Genomic DNA, 20,084 nt, shown 5'->3' on the forward strand with positions numbered 1-20,084 from the left:
AGGGTTAACTATTTCTTCATATCTCAGGCCACAATGAAAACGAAAAATGAGATAACATAGGCGATATCTGACTGGCCTTGTTTGTGAGGAATTTCAAAAGCACTCTGAAGAATTCTAAAGGTACTTGCATAGAAAAATCTAAAGCTGATGCAGAATTTGTGTTTCTTCCTGTATTTCTAGCATTTTATTGATGTGTTCATATATATAGATATGAATCAAATCATGGGCTGCAAATTCAAAATCTCCAGCAATCACCTTTATCAACTAATTTCTAGTATCTTGATTTTCTTTCTTTCTTCATGAACCGATACATACCTTGTACAAGATGTACCGTCCCTCAACAGCCGAGAGCTCTATTAAACGTGTCTGCAAGAAGTAATTTGAGATAGTCTTGATGTTTGTACATGCGTGGAATCCTGAACGTGATGTATTCGTGAGTTCTCATTCCCCATATCAGTCCCCCATGTGTGTTAACACCATCATTGGACATTGATCTACATGTTTTGACATGCTTTAATATGTTCTGTGCCATATATAATATGTATTTACATGTATACGTATATACTCAATATATAAACTCAAACCAGTTAATATCAATCTATTGTAAATGATATTAACAATGGATTAATATTAACTCGTTTGTGTTATATATATATATATATATATATATATATATATATATATATATATATATATATGTATATATATGTTTACATATTTCATGAACATGAAGTAATTGTTTTGCGAGCAGGGGTGCAAAAAAAAATGGTAACAATGTAAATTAAAGACAAGTTTTGCTATAGCTAAGCTACTTTGATGATGAAATACATCATAATCAAGTACAATGCTGCTACGTACAGTGACAATATCAATGTGTGTAAGACAAAATTGTCGCACTGTAAAACAAACGAAAGAAGCAAGATCAACATACACTTTACACTTCAGAAAATTGCCACAGTTTTAATCTCTGTAACAAAATCACCGTTCGACAAATAGGCAACAATTTTATACAAGATTTAACCTTTATACACATGAAAAGATGACACACAATTGAAGATGTTGCAAAGAAGGAAAACAGAAGACCGATTCCGTACACGGCCGCCTCGGTTACTGCAATTCAGTGGCGAATAAATATACTATTTGTAATGAGATTTCTTGGCTCAACTGAAAAAGTGCTATTGTTGACACCGATGAAAATGGTTACTTAAGCTAATGTATTGCACACCCATATCCCTGATTCCTAAACCTGTCTAAAGTTGTGATTCAAGCAGATGTAAACGATATTAGAAACGGAGAAAATCAATTAGAAAAGTAAGACGAATGTCAGTGAGATAAGACAAACATTAAGCTCTTCGGTTATTGTCACTCACTCCTGTTTTTGTTTTTGTTTTTGTTTTAACTTACGCAATAAATAACACACACAGCTGACACACCAATAATAACTTGTAAGATAAATGAAACTAAAATGAACAGTATACAGAATGTATAAAAAAGGTCTTGTCTGTCATTTTGCTCTATGAAAGCTTCATTCTAGTTTTCAGAGCGAATTTGTCTTTATTACTTAGTTACCCTTGGTTACTTCACAATTTGAAAACACGAATAAAGACTTCATTTTCAATGGCCCTATTCCCCATCTCCGTTGGCATTCTTCAAGTAATTGGACCCCGCTTCCGTGTAAGTCACTTCGAGTCTGGTAGATAAGATTTGAAACATGGAAAAAATGGGAGCTGATGGTAAGATATATTGTCACCCTTTCTTCCTCCGCCAATTGCAGAATATCATGAAACCCCGTTTAATTCAGTAATCTTGCGTATGTAATGCTATAAACCGCAAAGATGATGTCGATACTGATATGCGATAATTGCGATTTTACATCGTGCGATGAACACTCTTGACAATCATTTGCTGAAACTATACCCACTCCTCGTCGTCGTAAAAACGAAAAAAAAAAAAGAGAAAAAATGCTGCACATCGTTGAGATTTTATATTTCATCCAGGAGGTTATACATGATTTTCTTGACGAAGGCTGTTCGCGAAGAGGAGAGAGAAAGAGAATGTACGAAAATAATGCATTAGGCAGGGCACCCGTTCTCTTCACAAATTCGTGCGCACAATCCGACATGCATCTCAAAATGGCAACGTGGACAGATGATGATGGTGATGATGATGTAGCAACCTCAAAAACGCGAAAAAAAAAATGTCGATGAATGTGTGTACATGCATCTCAGATAGTTGGAAAAGCCTCTGAACAGCTGTTTGGACGGTAGATAGTGACTGTCTAGGTCCGTATAGCGTTCATCAATAATGTTGCTCAATGTCATCGACATGAGCTGCAGCCAATTCCTGGATTCCTCCGCAGAATTGAGATTTTTTTCAATGAATGGTCGATGTGATTCGAAGCAAAATGGAATTTCATTCACTGGTGTTTGTCTGCTTTGATCATGAATTTGTTTTGTCAGGACGAATGTGTACTGGAAAGACAGACTAACCACAAAGGTTATCCGTCGGATTTCCTCAGATAAACCTCTCAGAGCATCGCTCTACGTGCCTTCATAGGCCGTACTATCTGTTGCTGTGCCAACACAACAGGGTGTTACCTGTCGATAACCTTCATTTCATCAATATAATTTCTCATTTGTTTTCGAAAGATTTGTGCCAGACTGCGTTCGAGTACAGTTTCGTCCTGACTTTAGCAACACACACACACACTCACATGAAAATACCTTTCACTTCATGCACCTCATTGTTCTTCCATCTCCAATAAAAAGAGCCCCAAAGCTTTGCAATGATTATTTTTCCCATGATGCCACAAGCTTTACCCGATGGAAGCATTGGAGAAAGAAAGACAAATCCTTACGTTTTTATTAGAGAAACCTAAATGAGAACTGAACTGAATAACTGACAACCATCCACATCAATGTTTATGTCCGTAAGACTTTCCTCCCACCCCATTTTTTTTTTTCTCGCGTTTCATCTCCCTCCGTTACCAACCCTTCCCGTGCCAAGCAGCATTCGTGATGCAGACGATGAAGATGAAAAAAAAAAGAGAAAGATAGAAAAGCAGAGCATGGATTGGCGGTTTTCCTTGAAATCAATGATGCGATTCGCACTATCGCAAGTGACGAAGATGGGATGATGGTTGCAGACTCCAACATGCACAGCACTCAGAGCCCCTCTACATGCCCTCCAAGACATTGACCATCATTTTCTTGACCAAGTCTGTTTTCAGAGAAAAGAAACATTTTTGACATTGGTTAACGCATGAGATTTACTTTCTCTACAATAGAAAGTGTATAAAAATACAAAATGAATTAATAAAGTAAAAAAAAAAAAGCAGTGGAGCATCAAAGCGATACAATATTGAGGAAACGAACAGTAATCAGAATGTGCTTTCTTGTTTAAAAGTGATGACGGGTATCCTCAAGGTTTCAGTGTAAATGGGATGATTGTTCCATTGCGCGGCAATGAAACTTTTTTGTTTTCAGGATGAGATATCCAATAGTTGAGTAAGTAGTTTTGTTTTGTTTTTTATCTCATGAGAAACGAACAAAAACTTTCTGTGCTAACTTTAAATTGCAATCTTATCAAACAGAAGATGATAAATCGAATTTCGGCATGAATTACGCAATTACGACTGTTCACTTCACGAGCTGTTCTACGAAACCTCAACATATCCTGTGATGTAATTTGTCACAGACTCTCAGTTTCATTTTTTTATTTATCTTTTTTTTTTTGTTAACCAAAAGACCGAGGAAGATGAAGAATTAACAACTCTTTATTCGGGTATGATAATAATTTGGGTTCTTCAGGCTTTGCGTATCATGAATGTTACCTTGAGAATTGTCAAGGATAATAACCGTAAATGTTTCTCTGGATATGTGACCACCTGATATGATTAGGAAATTCCTGACATTTAAGATCACTGATAGAAAATGATGTTAAAATGCACCCATCACTTTTCTATGACATGTGATTTTCTGACAGTCGACTTTAGGAAGTTTAGCTCTCTTTGTCTTCGTCACATAAAAATAACATCTTAGCAGGTGTTGTTGTTTTCATCTTTCTTTCTTTCTTTTCTTTCTTTTCTTTTAAACAAAATTTTCTTTCAGCATTGCTTTCAAGGTTGCGTTATCAGACTGATCGATGCTACATTCACTTTTAACAAGTCATTTATAGGGCCTACATACAAACCTGTGGAATTCCGAAGAGTTGACATGCATATTTATCCTTTTGCTTTTGTGGCGATTTTTTTTTTTTTTTTGGGGGGGGGGGGGTGCTTGCTTCAACAAATGGCAACATCTTTAAAAAATAACTTTCTCAGCAATTGTGTGCAAGATGACGACTTCAAAGACAGGCATGATCATGCAAATGATTTATTCAGAAGAAAGAACTGCAGCAAATGTGCATGTTTTGACACAAATTGAATCAAAGACCCGGTGAGCAGAAATCCATGGAATTCATGAATGCGTTTCGTATATCATGATCAAATTTTATGATACGATTTCGACCTTCTTCATCTAACATAACAGTAGAGATATGACATTGTCAAAGAAACAACTGCGATGGTGTCGTCACATCGGCAATTGCTGCGCATGCGTAAAGTCTTCTCCCTCATCCATTATGAAGTAAGAAACAAGATTCCTTATTCGCATCCAATGGGGGCGATGCGCGATTAATCGACTTCACGCATGCGCTGAGTTTCCAAAGTGGCGATTTCGCATTTTTATGTAGTTGACAAAGCTATGATTTGGACCCCCAATAAATATTGATATCACTTGAATTAATGATGATGAGTCAGATGAATAACTGCTTTAATATTATGTGTTGCTTGAAGGTTTTAATTTTCTGCTTTAATGTTCGACTTTGGCGCCATTTGTGTACGCAAAATGGTTTGGCATCATTGCAACAAGTCGTGGCTTTTTGCCCACTTCTTTAACAGACAAATTCACTATAGCAAAAACTTTGTCGCTATGATAGTGTCAAACAATAAATGTTTTAAATTTAGCATCACTGATACAACCATAACATCTTGTTGACATCAACTTTAGATCTATCATATGTCTTTTGTTATTGTGTCACATTAGCGCATTAGCGTATTTACGTTTTCCCTTTACTGAGTGAGGGAAGGGGACAAGGAAGAACGATAATAAAACAAATTTCCAACAATCAAAAACTAGAGAATCGGGTGACTGGAGTATGGATGAGAATTTGCAACATTGGTTAAATTAACAGTTTCACGAACAAACCTCAATACATACAAAAATATACAAGCCAGTCTTATGTTCTGTCTATTCTCAATTTTTTTTTAAACTTGGCGACTATATATTTACATCGATTGTGATAATCCAGTTAGGCCTGGAGATCAGCCATGTGTTTTGTTATTAAATACCGCATGACATAAAACTGTACGTATTTTTGAAAACGTTCATTTTGTCAACATTCAAAAGCTTCATATTCTTATTCTTATTGCGGGGATTTCACAATGATATGGCTATCCTTCTGAAATGAGATCATAATGATATCAATGATGAGAATAAGAATAATAAAGATTGACACTGATTATATCAGTCCTTCATTATGGCTATCATTATCATTGTTACTATCAGGCCCTTAATGTTATAATTATTATTGCTATCATTATCATTATTATTATTATCATTATTATTATCATTATTATTGCCATTATTATCTTTATTCATGATTATCATTAATATGTCCTCATCACTGTTACACTTCGAGGCACGAGGTGGCAAACATTATGTAATGTCTTTGTCTTACCCTCAATGGCGATCATTCCTTTCTTGTCTTCCATGCCTTTGAGAATGACGTCAGCTTCGGCCTCTTCCAACCTCTCACCTGCATGAAACAATAGTGAAGTAAAAGCTTAGTCGCACTCAAGTCTCTGCAAGTTGCAATTTTAAAACCCGAGGCTGAGTAGAGTCTCAAGACATCTGCGAATAACGTCTTCACACTCAAAGCAATCAAAGGCGACTGTATCAAAGAAATCTTGTTTACACACAAACCAATTATCTCTTTTTGCCTTTGTATTTGTATATCACATTACATTAAACTTATCTTCCGTCTAAAACGACACCCGAGTACGGTATAAAGTTTATGAGCATGATGATGAGAGCAACGATAGATAGACCTGCAGTGAAATTGGACACCGCTAAAGAGCCATATACTCATTTTTGCCCACAGAACGCACCCATTCTTCCTGTCCAGGAAAAGGTATGGTTATAAGTTTAATGATACATCAAATTTTGTGAAATACATGAAAAGCTTGATACAACAGGGAAATCAGGAAAATCAAGACAGAAAAATAAAAGCGTGATAATTCAAGAGAAAAAAAAAATAGTCCAGCTTTTTATATCCTTTTTTGTGTGAATTGATTTACATGCTATGTCTTTTTCTTCTTTCGTAGCTTGTTGAGTGAAGTATGCTTCTAGCGGTCCTTTTGGTTTTCTTTTGTTTTTAAATTAAATCTTCTGATACTAAAGGCAGTCATGAAATCCGCATTTTGGTCTGTGTATCACCATGCATTCCATACGTACGTTTGATCATAAAATGAAAATATTACAAGGTTAAAAAAAATAGATCTCATTTTCATAAGATCAGTACAGACCAAGAGCACCAATAGTCAACCGAACAATGATAGGCCTGTTCTGGCGCCACACAGCAGTGACGTTGTATTATACCCACCTAGCGTGCAAATAACGTGGCGGATTTCTGCGCAGTTTACATTGCCGCTGTTGTCTTTGTCGAACACCTTGAGACCTTCTGTGAAGTCATCGGCCGTACCAAACTTTCCCGTGCAGACCTCCTTCATCATGGGGAAGTATTCCTCGAACGAAACGCGGTCGTCTGCAAAAACGCAAAAAGCGAGGAGCAGGTTGATTTACAGTTGGCGTTGACTCGAAACATATTTAATAAAGTGAGTTTTGAAGTTCGTGTGTCCCCTTTTCACGAGTTGACGATATCATGCCCCCACAAAATTTGATAATATCATGTATATGTTATGTATGAAATTCGGAAAATTGTTAGTTTTAGCTAATACAGATAAACGGATATTCCCATGCCAAAATATATCAGAGGTAACGATTGTTCGTTGGTTTTAAGGCAAGTTTTATGTTTATACAGCTAAAATATGAGATTTTTGTCATTTTCGTATATATCTGAAAAATGTTGAAATTTCAGAATGTCATAACTTAATTATTTCTCATCCGATTTTGATCATTTTTTGCACTTTCCTGCACGGAATTTTCTCCTCTTTCTTATAAAATCGATACAACTTTGGAGTGGATTCCTTCTTTAATCATAATAATTGGGAAGGCCAGCTTACATTCGTCGCGGTCTGGTCCGATGACCTTCTTCAGTGACTTCTCAGTCGGGTTCCACAGCAGCGACCTCATCACGTGACCGACGTGGGGAACGGCCACCTTCTGGTCACCTTTCCTGTCCCACATCAGGAAGGTGTCCTTGTACTCTGAGGGAGGGAAACGCACGCACGGATTACTGGGTCACTACATTAATCAAGCGCTCGCATAGATTAATCTTCATTGGATACAAATTGCACTTTTCTCTCTTTTCAGGGGTTGTCATTAATAATAACCATGATGAATGATAATGATCATAAAATTATAATGATTAGTCTTTTATATATAGTGCGTTTCCAATATCATACTGATCAACGAACTTTGCACGCTAAAACTGTCGAAGTAATGAGCTAAAAAAAAAAGAATATAATTCTTTGTTGAAATTTGACATTGATGGCGATGAGTGGGGCTTCTTTGGCCATATTTTCATATTCCATGATGTTGGTTCACAGACAAAATTGTTCATGTTACTTTCCTTTTCCAGATTTAAAGCATTCTTTCACTAGGTGTCGTATTTCCGATTTGATATCGGCATACATCATTGGGACTGGTTGCAGTGAAATCCCAATTTGGGGGTTCACTGTCGACTCTTGTTTGACACAAAAAAGGATACCTGTGTTTATATACATAAAGACATAGATATCTTTCTATATGCTTCATGAAACATGCAGTATTTGACTGAATGCCATTTAATCTTGAGATACACTATACCCGAGAAGACCTCAGTGAATGTGAATTATCTAAGATCATGAAATTTATGCCTGACTCTTTACGTTAGCCTCTCTTCATTGTGCCTGATTGTAGGTTACAATGCATAATGGTGTCGCAGAATAACACTCAGAAATAGAACATGCATGCATCATGAGATTTGAAAAAGGGAGAGAAAATGAAAATGCTTATAGAATGGAAATAATAATTAAGTACGGTCACATCTCCCGTCTCATCAATCTCATTGCTTGAATGTTATTTGATAATGATGGTGTTTTTGTTACAATACACTTTATGACAAAATGTATAACCGTATTCATCTTGATATTGGTGGTGAAGGATTAGACGATGTTAGCAGAATTCATTTTGGATGATGTGGTTTGAATGTTTGAGATTCTTTCTTTATTGTTGAAGAGGCAATTACTTTCTAGCAGTATTTCTTGATACCCAACATAATGTCTCAGAACTACGAATTCTCAATGTCAGATTCAAATGAGATGTTTAGCATCTACATAGAGTAACTACATCAGTGCATGGAAATAAGGTTTTTAATAACTTAAAAGGGCCCATATAATTTCATATCAGGTACTGTAGTACATAAGTAGATACAGTGCCACGCTGAGATTTGTGGAATTTATTGTGGTCCTTGAGCAGATTAAAAAGAAAATACACTGAACGAGGATGATGGCATAAGAGCTCCCATGATACCACTTGCTTAACAGGTTCACCTGTGTATAATCTATGCATGGCTGTTTTCTTTTGTTCTGTATACCTTTATCCAATCACGCATTCTTTTGTGGAGCTGCTATCATCGTCCTTGTTCATTGTGATTTGTTATGAACATTGGAAACATTCTCATTTCTCTTCCATATCACAATAAATTCTGAAACTCTTTACAAAGTATAAGCATTTTATTATGTTCAAATGCAAAATTCTAGAAATCATCTGGAGGTCTCCCTTACTATGGGACACAACGGAAGGAACAGCGATAAACATACATGAAGCGCTAATAAACCATTTACTGAGTACTGCGATTCACAGTTAGCAGTAGTCTGCAATGACCTCTGAATCATAGACTTTTCAAAACATGGATCAATCATTTAATCAAAAATTCAATTGAAAACAGCCAATATGAAAGAGGTAAGTCACAATCATGTTAGTGCCGCATTGAATAGCTTTTGTTAACTTGATTGTAAAGAATGCACATTCACCTGTACTTTCCAATTTGATATTATGCACCCAAGTCATACATGAATATTTAAAAAACAGTTCCATGAAGAACTGTCCAGTTGTTTCAAATACATGTACCTCAGTTACAAGTAAATTTCAAGAGAATGTCTCCAATGACCTTTATCTGCACATGCTCATATTGTATCTGTGAATTGGCTTTTAGTAACGCGAATATACATCCTTATCGCCAAGACCTGCTGGCAAGTAGCCACAGACATAAAACAATATACTCGTTATTTTCATCAGCGGTGAGAGATATGACATCCCTGTTAAGAGCAAGAGCCAACATTAAAGGGTGGCAACGGCGCCCGATAAAACCCTGGACTGCATAAACATCCATGCACACGACACCATGCCTACAGCATGAACTGGAGATGAATGAACAAATTTGGTAAATGGGATGAGCTGCGCACGGGAGTCTGCGCAGGCTGCGGGTCGGGCCTAGGGATGCCAAGAATTCCTGCTGCGGTTTGATAGGCCGAGGCAGTGACGGTTCTGTCGAATTGGGAATTTGCTGGCCCGAAAAAGGCGCGCTGTCAAACTTTCGCCTTTCCTCTTTTCTCTCAGCTTCTTTGAAGACGCAGACAATGTGACCATGTACAGACGAACACAACAGTGATGTCACGATTTAGATTAGGTCAAAGGTATGACAGTTAAAGGGGACAGTATCTGTACTGATAGCATACGTGTACTTCTTCGCAGATCACAGTTCTTATAACCATGGGTTGAAAAGGGACCTTAACAATTCCTTTCGCTATAGTCTGGCCAGAGAGTCTTGATGCGAAGTTTCTTCTCCTTTTTTCTTTCATCAGAGCAATGCGATTATAAAACTCCCTGTTCTGTCATTCGAGACGTATTCTATTAAATGTGAAATAATTCTAAATCTATTCTGTAAATCTTAATTGAGTATTTACTAGACAATTTCCCCCCATGGGATGAGGGAACAGGATAATGGCTAACAGCTGAGAGTAGTTTCAGAACATGGAAATTTGCGATGCCATGGGGAAGGTGATGTATACTTAGCATGTCGCTGACATTTCAAATGCTCGGAGTCGATATCGCTCAGTTTTTTGCATGTACTTTAACCCTTTCAATTATAAAAAATTCCTTATCTTTGAATTCGTTTAAGCGAAGGTTAAAATATCTTTTGCTGAACTCATATTAAGATATATACAATTCATTACTTAGCTGGTATTTACAGCCTAGGGGTTCATCGTCAATCATTGATTTCATCATTGTGTATTTTTTACATTATCTTATTTGTATAAACTTTGCTCGGCTGATTGAGCTGAAACACCTCAATTCCTTCTTCTGATCCCGATGTTCAGCACCTCAATTCCCTCTTCTGATACCGATGTTCAGCGTGTTGGTTTTTCCTTTTATTTCCTTTTTCTTTCTCTCCTTTCTTTCCATTATTCTTTTTGTGTTTTATTACTGTCATGGTACACCCTACTGTAAAGTCATGTAATGTCGTTGTGTTTCTACTGTCTTGTTCTGTCCTGTCTTGTTCTCTCCTGTCTTTGTAAAAAAAAATTTAATGTATTCACAAGAATCCTTTGAGTGGTTCACAATTTACAAGCATGCTTTTCAGTGAACCTCTCAGTTCTTTCTTTTTTTCTTCCAGACATAACTTTGTATTCTGCCGGTATGCATGTATAATTTCCTATTTGTTAACCATTATCTACCATGTAAAGTCGAATGCATGCCTATGTTATATCTTCTGATTAATTTCGTGTTATGTTTGACGAAAACGAAAGAAGGAATGAAATAAGTGAAATGAAATGAAATGAAATGAAATCTATACTCTTGGAACAAAAATACTCCAAATCACAATCGTTCACAGTAACACCCCCACAAACAAACATGAACTTAAAACTGCTGAGAATTAATTTGCATACATTTTTCAAAATCACTAAAATGGTTGAGATATTAATTCTGCGAATGGAAATGATACTTTTTTTTCTACTTTATGCATGTTCAGTGTACTGGGAGGTGCTATGAGTGTAATAAAATGATTATTCTTAATGAGTCTCGACACTGAATGGAACCACGTCATGTCTGAATATTGCGGTTTCTCGTTACCTTGCATTCCGTTGCACTAAATGATTACCTCCATAATGAAAATGGGCAGAAAAGATAGTATAATGGCTTGACTTGTTCAAAACAGTTTCGACAGTGTTTTTAGAGTCCTCTTAATAGTTTGCTATCTCATCGTAATTTTGTCAACTCTCTGAATAAGACTAAAGGAGCAGATCACCAATGCAGAAATTGATTCTTCCACGTCATAATCAGCGAGTATCATGTATGGAAGTCTATATGACGACTAAGTTAATTGCTGTGCGATGATAATTTACTCCACAGTGAGGACTGTTAATAACAAAACTTTACTCTTCTGCCGGAGTTCACGGGAGATGGACCGCTTGGCGTATTTCAGTAATCTTAGTGTGAGTTATGATCAAAGGTGGTATTTTATTGGAAAGTAATGGCAACAATCGTTAATTCTGACAAAGTGTTTATGAAACCATCACAACGAAGAAAATGAGATCAAGAAAAATAATACCAATGTTCTTTTTTATCGATGACGGACAATGAACACGTTTCGACATCAACCCTTCAAAGTATACAATAAAGAACAATGTTTGCCTTACGAGTGAGCATGGCGCAGGTCGAAGCTTACAGGTTGTAATCCTTTCTCTAAATTTACGCGTTTAATCGCCATCACGAACAATTTACACAGATTTTATAGGACATTTTGCTAGTCTTCTTTGCAGCGCATCGTGTTTATTCTGGTTTCTCACGTCGTGGACTGACGATAACAACGCAGTTGAATTCTTTTGTCGCGTGAAAGCGCCGTATATACACCGATGACTTGGTTTATACGGAATATAGGATTGAATTAGCCACTAAATTCGCCGCCATCATGACGTCATCACAATGACAACGTTGCTTGCTCGGATGTCGATCATTGCTCCTTGTATAATCTTTATGATTGCAATGGCTGTGCAATCTAATTGCGCCGACAATGTATAGAATATGACATTATCATGCTGTAATGTCGATAAACGAACGAAATATTAGTTTTTATTCAAATGAATTACATTTTGAATTATGAAAGAACTTATGGGCGACATCGCTTTAAGCAGAAAAAATACCTAAGATATCAGCTCAAGACTCAAATTTCTATTGAGAACTACAAATTGGGAGCAAAAACGAGATTATCATTCTTAATGGGGGATGGGAGGAGCGAGGGGTAATCATGGTTGCCATGCTGTAATTGGAATTTCGTTGCGCATTTTAAAGGATCATGCCCAGCCGAATACTTACTTTCAGGCTGCCACAATGGACCCCGCGATTATCGTGCGGTCTATAATCACGATAATAGTCCATATTGGTCAGAGTTCATTGTTTCCAGATTGCAATAGACGTTACAGAAGCATGACAAAATGTCTGTTTATGCAACACAAGCTTCTTGAGTATGGACTACTAGGATATATAATTTCATGAGAAAGCGAAAGAAAGAGAGAGAGAGAGAATGAACTCACCCTGCTGGTTTGATTCTGAGAACTTGGGATTCTGTTTAAAAAAAGAACAAAGAAAAGCTCAAAGAAAGGAAAAGGAGGTGCGTCGGTCAAATTAGGCGACATGAGCAAAATTCTTAGGAGGAATCATAATACTCGAGTAGATAGCGTGGAAGGACCTCCTTGGAGGGGTAAATAATTAGCAAGTTTCTGGCATCATGCCCTCCATCTTCAATCCTCACTTAAGACAAGAATTAAAGTATAACCTGTCTTCGTATCTAGGCAGTACACCGCTGAAATTAGGAACAACAAAAACCTGATAGGGTTCTTTAAAACGGGAATGAATAAAGATTTTAAAGCATTTGCCATCACGGTCGAGCGTGCTCAAAGCATCGAGTTATTTAGAACAGTCACAGTCATTCAAATAAAGCTTGCAAATTTTGCAATAATGACAATGCCCAGTAGCTCTTATAAGTGTGACCAAATGCAGTGTTCACACAATAGGCAGATATAAGAATAAACGTTGCTTTTGTGATTTCATTTAAACTTCTGTATTTTTTCATGACCGCAAAGACATCTCCAGTTTCTCTAAAATACTCCCCTGGTGGTAGTGGTAACAAATAAGACGAAGCAAACAGCATCATATGCCCTATAGAAAATGTTCGACATAAGATAAAAGAAAAGAAAATGTTGAACAACGCTCACCATTGTGGAAAGTTTGGAGTGTGCCTGCACTTATTCCTGATGAAATGACCAAAGCTGGGACCTCGTCGGATGCTGCCAAACCCGTGAAGAAGTGAACGAACGAAGGTACCTCCAACGGAATACGTCACGGGAGCTGGGATAGCGGGGAGTCGCACGACGGCGCATGCGTAATAACATGCAAGGCACGCGAGGAATGTCCGCTCCACTTGGAGTTTAGGAGGAATCATCGAGCAAGACTAGCTGGCAAGGACTGCAGTAGGGGCCTAGAGAATAATATCATATTTCTATGTTTGTTGTAGTCCTTTAAAGTGTAGTAAAACAGATGAGCTGTCTTGTATGACCGCTCAGGCGCTATGAGTGCAAAGTGTAGTGACTTAATCTTATATAAAGATTTAATTTAATCCTCTTTTTTTTTTTTTGGCGCTTTCCCCGTAACAATGGAGTAAACCCTGCCAAGCAAAGTAAATTTTGCAAAAGCTTGAGAAAATTGTTCAAAGAGAAATTAAAACAGTGTGATAGGAAAACAGTTTGTTTTAATCTACTCAAGACTACATAAGATTGATCAAACCATGCCGTCGACCAGGTCCCTACAATAACTACGATCGTAACTTGACACTAATGAGTCGATTGAGAGTGGTGATGGGAGAAATGAAAGGGGGGGGGGGAAGTGACGTACTATAAGGGGGCTATATGGAACATACGGGTCAACTGTGGGTAACCATATAGGCCTCTACCACGGAGCTGTAGCTCCATGCCTCTACTATGCTTAAAGTAAAAATCAACCACATAGTCAACTTAATGTTACTGGATGTGATTACTCACACAGTCAAAGTTATTATTTCATTAGATCAAACTTAGAACAAGAAAGTTATGGAACTTAAAAGTCTCACCAAGTCTCACGAGACTTTTGACTTTTATACCCCCACGCAGAACAGAGATATTTTGTCACAGTGATACCCTGTGCAAATTAGATGAGGTAAATTATGTCATGGCCCATCAATATCATTAGTCTCCCATTCATTTCCACACAGTAATATAGGCCCTATTTCATGCATGTTCACTAAATTTCTTTTTCTTTTATACATGAATTAAAAAAGCAGAAATTTTAACCCTGCTTAAAATATCTCGAGTGGAAACGATTTTGCAATAATTACTTTGAAGAGGGGTAGCTGCTTAGTATTTACAAAATAGATATAGAATGACTATTACAGTGAGAAACTTTTTTTTTTCTCAGATAATAACCTTATTGTCGCATGTGCATAATTATGAACAATGTCACAGTTTTGCTGAAGCTTATAACATGAAAACTCCACAACAGAATTCCATGAGATATTTTTCTTTACTTGCTCTTATTCCATGTGCTTGAATTTTTTCAGCTGTCATCTTGAGTGCAGTGTGGGTTTCCCTTTCAAAAAAAAAAATGAAAACGCTGGAAAGACCATACACTTGCTAGTGTCCCATAGCGGAGACTTACCTTTAACCGTCGTCATTGCATCGAAGCCGAATAAAAATGAGATAAAAGGAAGAAACCGTCTCGCAGGATGACTCATTTCTATAGCTCATTGTTTGGTGCTGATTATTATGGCCACACATAAAACTCAGAGCAGCGCTTTCTCTGTCCCGTTATACAACGTATATGTAGTCATTGTTCTGTATATCGGCATTTAAAAGACAAACTGAATGATTCGTACCACGATGTAGAACTGTCACTTCGTTGCTCATCGGAACAGCTGTGGGGTCGCTTGGGCTACATGACTGTCCAGTGTCATGATCCATGATTAACTCTATAACCCCCTCAAACTTAAAAAAAAAGAATGTCCGAATGACAAAACATGAATGTATATGATATTCTGAAATCGGAATAGATTTCAGAAAGTCAAATTAGGGCACTATTTCAGAGTTTAGGGTAATAGAGATGAGAATGAGAAAGTGAGTTCCCTAATCCTCCGCTCCATTGGTTCATTACAGGGGTGTCACCAGCTTTTTTCAAGGGGGGGGGGGTGCGTGTATATTTCTGATTCCAGTTTCTTCAGTTGGCAACATCACCATCAAACGGATTGTACAGTTCTGTTGAGATTGGGCTTCCAATTTTTGATAATTATATTTTGTGATAATGAGCAACCTCTTATGAGATATGAAAGAGCATAAATATTTCCAAAACAAAGTGGTCCTATAATAAAAGGTGGGACCAGATATTTATTAGGATATCTTTGTTTTACTCTGTTTTTGGATATCTCAGCCAATTTAAAACCAATTTTCATCAAAATAGATTAACAAACTTTGGTACCTGGTATGCTCTCTAACATTTCAGATAGTAATTTCTAAGTATCTCGCGAAAAATTAACAGCTGAATCCTCACCTCAACTACGTAATATTTAGGCCTATCACATCCCTTTAAGATAGAGGGGAAGGGGTGTTTTTCGCAGACATCATCTGCCTGTGGAATCGCACGCCTTAAGCCGTATCGCGTGATTTCGACATCACTTGATATTAAATAAAAGAGCAAAGATGTCACCTTCATGTAGTCACTGGGGTAAAAAAGAATGATTTTAACTTGTATACAAACCTCTTTGGAAATATATGAACATACTGTGCCTACTCCTATGTCTCATGCCTATACTGTACGTTGTGCGTGAGATGCAATTTTGATGTGCGAGTATGAAATTACTCAGTTCTAATTGTCATTTTGTTTTGCTAGCTTTGTTTTCCCTTTTCCATGTAGGCTAAAAACTGCTCCCAAATTTTGTGATTTTATGTGATTGTGAAACAATGAAATATATAGGCCTATATAGGCTTAACTATCAGGGCCATACGGAACCAGGGAGGGGCTGGGTTGCAGCCCCCACTCTTTTGACTTAAAAAAAAAAAAAAAAAAACCTTGGAAAATAGAAAAAGTAGGGGCCTATAATTTCTAATACAAAACCCATGAGTTTTTAAAGGTTCCGTATACTCAACACGCGGCTACCCTTGACCAGATTCCTGGAACAGCAGCCCCTCCCCCTCTTCCCCACCACCCCCCCCCCCCCAAAAAAAAAAGAAAAAAAAGAAAAAAAAAGTTCCCCGCTCAGATACCACCACAGCTAGAACTCTAATGAAATAAACTTCTGTGTTACATCAACGGGAGGTGGAAGCCCACCTCCCTGGTAGTGGTAATAGTGTATGGAGTTCTGTTGGATCTACCACCTCCCTGCCCTGGATCTATACCTATCAGAGTGACGGATCCAGGAATTCCATAAAGGGGAGGCGCCTTTGCAAGATTAAAAGGAGGACGCACTAACCCCTTCCCCATTTCTTCTTATTATTATTTCTTTTGTTTTAACCAAAAATAAAGAAGGGGCTTGCGCCCCCCTCTGGATCCGCCACTGTTAATCAAACACGTAGATCAATCCCACTGAACTCTCAATCTACGGATCAATCATCATATCGATGGGATCAATCCACAGAATATTAGTAAGATTTATAAGAAGCGCTAATACGATATCTGTGCCTGGATCAATCACGCGTACACACACTGTAGGATCTCTGTGTGCCCACCACTTCAGTGGTGGGTGGTGTACACACACAACAAAAATGCCCTCTTTGACGTTGGGGGCGCTGTAGCACACGTCTTAAAATTATTTATAAAGCTTTTGTTCAGCACCTCCGCCAGGAAGATTCCATAGTGTAGTGGTTATCACGTGAGTCTAACACACTCAAGGTCCCCGGTTCGATCCCGGGTGGAATCACGTTGTTTTTGTCTCTTTTAGTTTAAAGATTGTAGTACATATTCACCCACAGCACACTTCAAAGCGAAACATTTCGGCGAAAGATATAACGATATATATTTAAATTTAGTGTCCTACAAATTTCATCGTTTTGCAGTTGCAGAAGCTCCACTTTGTGTTAAAGAAAAAAATTCACTCCAAAATTTTATCACTTCCATACGAGAAGAAAAAAATCCCTGCAGAATAGTGAAAAAATGATCAAAAGCGCACATAAGGAAGTCATAACATTCTGAAATTTCAGAATTTTTCAAAAACAATTCTTGACTGGTTGTTATGAATTTTCAAATCAGCAAATTCATGATGTCATGCTCTCACAATTTCTTATTCATTTTATATACAGAAATGTCAATGACCTCATATTTCAACTGTACAAATGTAATACTTGCCTTAAACTACCCAAAATCAAATTGAACAATGTTACCTATGGCTATGATCATACTTTGGTATGGGAATATGCTTTTACGTGTATTAGCTGAAAATGCAGAAAGTTTTCCGAATTTCATTACGTATGAAAAATTGTGAGCACATGACATCATCGACTCGCTCATTTGAATATTCGTATGGACTGGTCACGAAATGTTTCTACAGCAATGTGAAATTTTAAAATGTCATATTTAAAAAGTTCTGTGGAGATTTTTTTTTTCTTCCTTTTTTTTTTTGGAGTTTATTTTTTTGGGTGGATTTCCTCTTTTAAGTCTTTTTGCCAAATATTTGGGGTCTATTTCACATATTCTTGAGAATGAAATTCCTTGATGCAACTACCTTCTTGTAAAAGGAAAGAAAGAAAATGGAAATTATCAGGCCACTTCTTACTTTCTGAACATGTGTTAACTTCCTTGATCAAAATTGCTTTTTTGTCATTATTGAAGTATCAATAATACATGCAAGACTTTCAACCCCCCCCCCAAAAAAAAAAACATGCACACACACAAGCACCCTTATAAACATACACATACATGCAAATACACACACATATAACCAAATTTCACTACATTGATACGACAGCAGCAGAATTTGAATTTTTGAAAACTGTTTTTGTCTGTTCATAATAATTTATTTTCCATGTACACATTGCACACTGACAAAAATTGGGTTGTACATAAAAATTTCACGATATATAGGAACACCTTCAATAACAGTTTTGCACAGCACAAAAAAAAAGGAAAATAAAGAAAACTAGAAAGTGATGCTGTGTTCTACATATACAAAAGAAAGGGAACAAAAACCCCTAATTCATCCCGTCTTCTTTCTAGTACAGTACTTTTTGCCGTAGAATACACAAAAATTTGCTTTTTTCTTTAGATGTTGCCACATAACATAATATTTACTTGGCAGATATCCGTCACAAAACATTCTTCTAAAACAACTGATGAGAGATACACATGATAGAATACAGGTCAAAGCATACCGACTACTAAAGCACCAAGCTGAGGATGTACAGGGCTAGCAGGAGTGATTCCCTCTGGTGGCAGAACACGCCCCCCTGGCTCAAGTACCCCCTACACGTACGAAAACAGGAATTTTGTGCTCACTTTAGCTCCTACCAGACTCATAGTCGACAATGAAATCTGCATGTGTCATCTCACTATGACAATCAACTCAACTACTGCAAAACAGAAGAAGCCAAATTGAAAAAAAAAAAATGAGGGGAAAGGGAAAAAAAGGAAAAAACAGGGGGAAAAAAATACTGTGATTCTTGTATGGCTTCTTCCATAAATGCTTCAACTGCAATGAATGCAACATTTTTCTCTGAGTTAAATAAATAAACAAAAAAAGGAGATAATTTCAAATCTGAATTCCAACTCATCATTTCCTGGTATACCTCAATGAAACGCAACAAGGAATGTAGTACCACCTTTGAAATTCATGAAGATAAAAAAAAAAAATTATCAGTGCGCGGCAGAAATTCACATCTGCAAGAATCTATTCTACGTATCTTAGATGCATAGTGCAAACACTGGAGAATGTGACATGTTCCATTTGTATAATAATTTATACCTACACTACAACATGCGAATATTCCTCCTCTTTTAAATCAGTCCGTTCATCTTCATAATCAGTAATTCATTCTCACTTATTGTATAACATGCAATGTAATTTGAATACTATTGTTAAGGTTGTTGGATTTTCATTTTCCTGATACTAACAGATAGGACTGCAAAATTTGTTGAAATTATCACATCCTATTTCATTCATATGATCCAACTGAATAGAATTGATACCTTTGGAGAGAAACATCATAATTTCATATTTTTTGTATTTCCATTCTGTTTTGAAACAAAGTTAAGATATGTTGTCATCCTTGTGGATATTAATTTCATCATGTAAACATACAAAATGAAAAATGGACACATGTTCATGTGCAGAGAGCTATGTGTCACTGATAATTTAGATTGGGAAGATACATATTAGTGACATAACTGACTTAAACGAGCCTACTTGATGATACATGTCATCAAGAAAATGTGAAAGAACATTCAATTTTAAAAAAAAGTATACATGGTGTGGAGGCATGATAATCTACTAAGACCCCTGCAAGAAATAAGGTTACCATGGAAATATATTAGTTACTAAAGCAAACTACAGATAAGTGACATTATATCATTAAGTAGAAAGTGCCTGCAGCATTTTGTAATGCATAATCTTCCTGATCAATTGTGATCACATTTGGTTCATTTCAAACCTTTTCATGAGTTGCTCACATACTGTTACCATCAACACTCTTCCACACCTATGTTACGAGGTACTTGAGTTGATACTAGCTATTAAAGATTTCAATCTTA

General features: G+C 36.9%; 1 protein-coding gene and 1 non-coding gene across 3 annotated transcripts; one reads left to right on the plus strand and one right to left on the minus strand.

Moving 5' to 3' along the window:
* Positions 1–951: 951 nt before the first annotated feature.
* LOC139742506 (myosin light chain 3, skeletal muscle isoform-like) lies at positions 952–13,647 on the minus strand. Of its 2 annotated transcripts, none has more exons than XM_071653040.1 (6): positions 13,538–13,647; positions 12,857–12,887; positions 7,343–7,486; positions 6,703–6,864; positions 5,779–5,856; positions 952–2,026 (listed from the first exon to the last, which is right to left on the minus strand). In XM_071653040.1, exons 1-6 carry the CDS (start codon positions 13,538–13,540, stop codon positions 1,983–1,985), a joined length of 462 nt encoding a protein of 153 aa, XP_071509141.1. In that variant the 5' UTR covers positions 13,541–13,647; the 3' UTR covers positions 952–1,982. The 2 variants fall into 2 exon arrangements, with proteins under 2 accessions (XP_071509141.1, XP_071509142.1); XM_071653041.1 differs by lacking the exon at positions 952–2,026 and adding an exon at positions 2,068–3,219.
* Positions 13,648–17,189: 3,542 nt separating this feature from the next.
* Positions 17,190–17,262, plus strand: Trnav-aac (transfer RNA valine (anticodon AAC)). Its single transcript has one exon. It is a non-coding gene; the product is annotated as a tRNA-Val (tRNA).
* Positions 17,263–20,084: the final 2,822 nt, after the last annotated feature.

This window comes from Diadema antillarum, unplaced genomic scaffold (assembly GCF_040938485.1).
Source record: "Diadema antillarum isolate AM-2024a unplaced genomic scaffold, OU_Dant_1.0 seq00001003_RagTag, whole genome shotgun sequence".
Lineage (NCBI taxonomy): Eukaryota > Metazoa > Echinodermata > Echinoidea > Diadematoida > Diadematidae > Diadema > Diadema antillarum.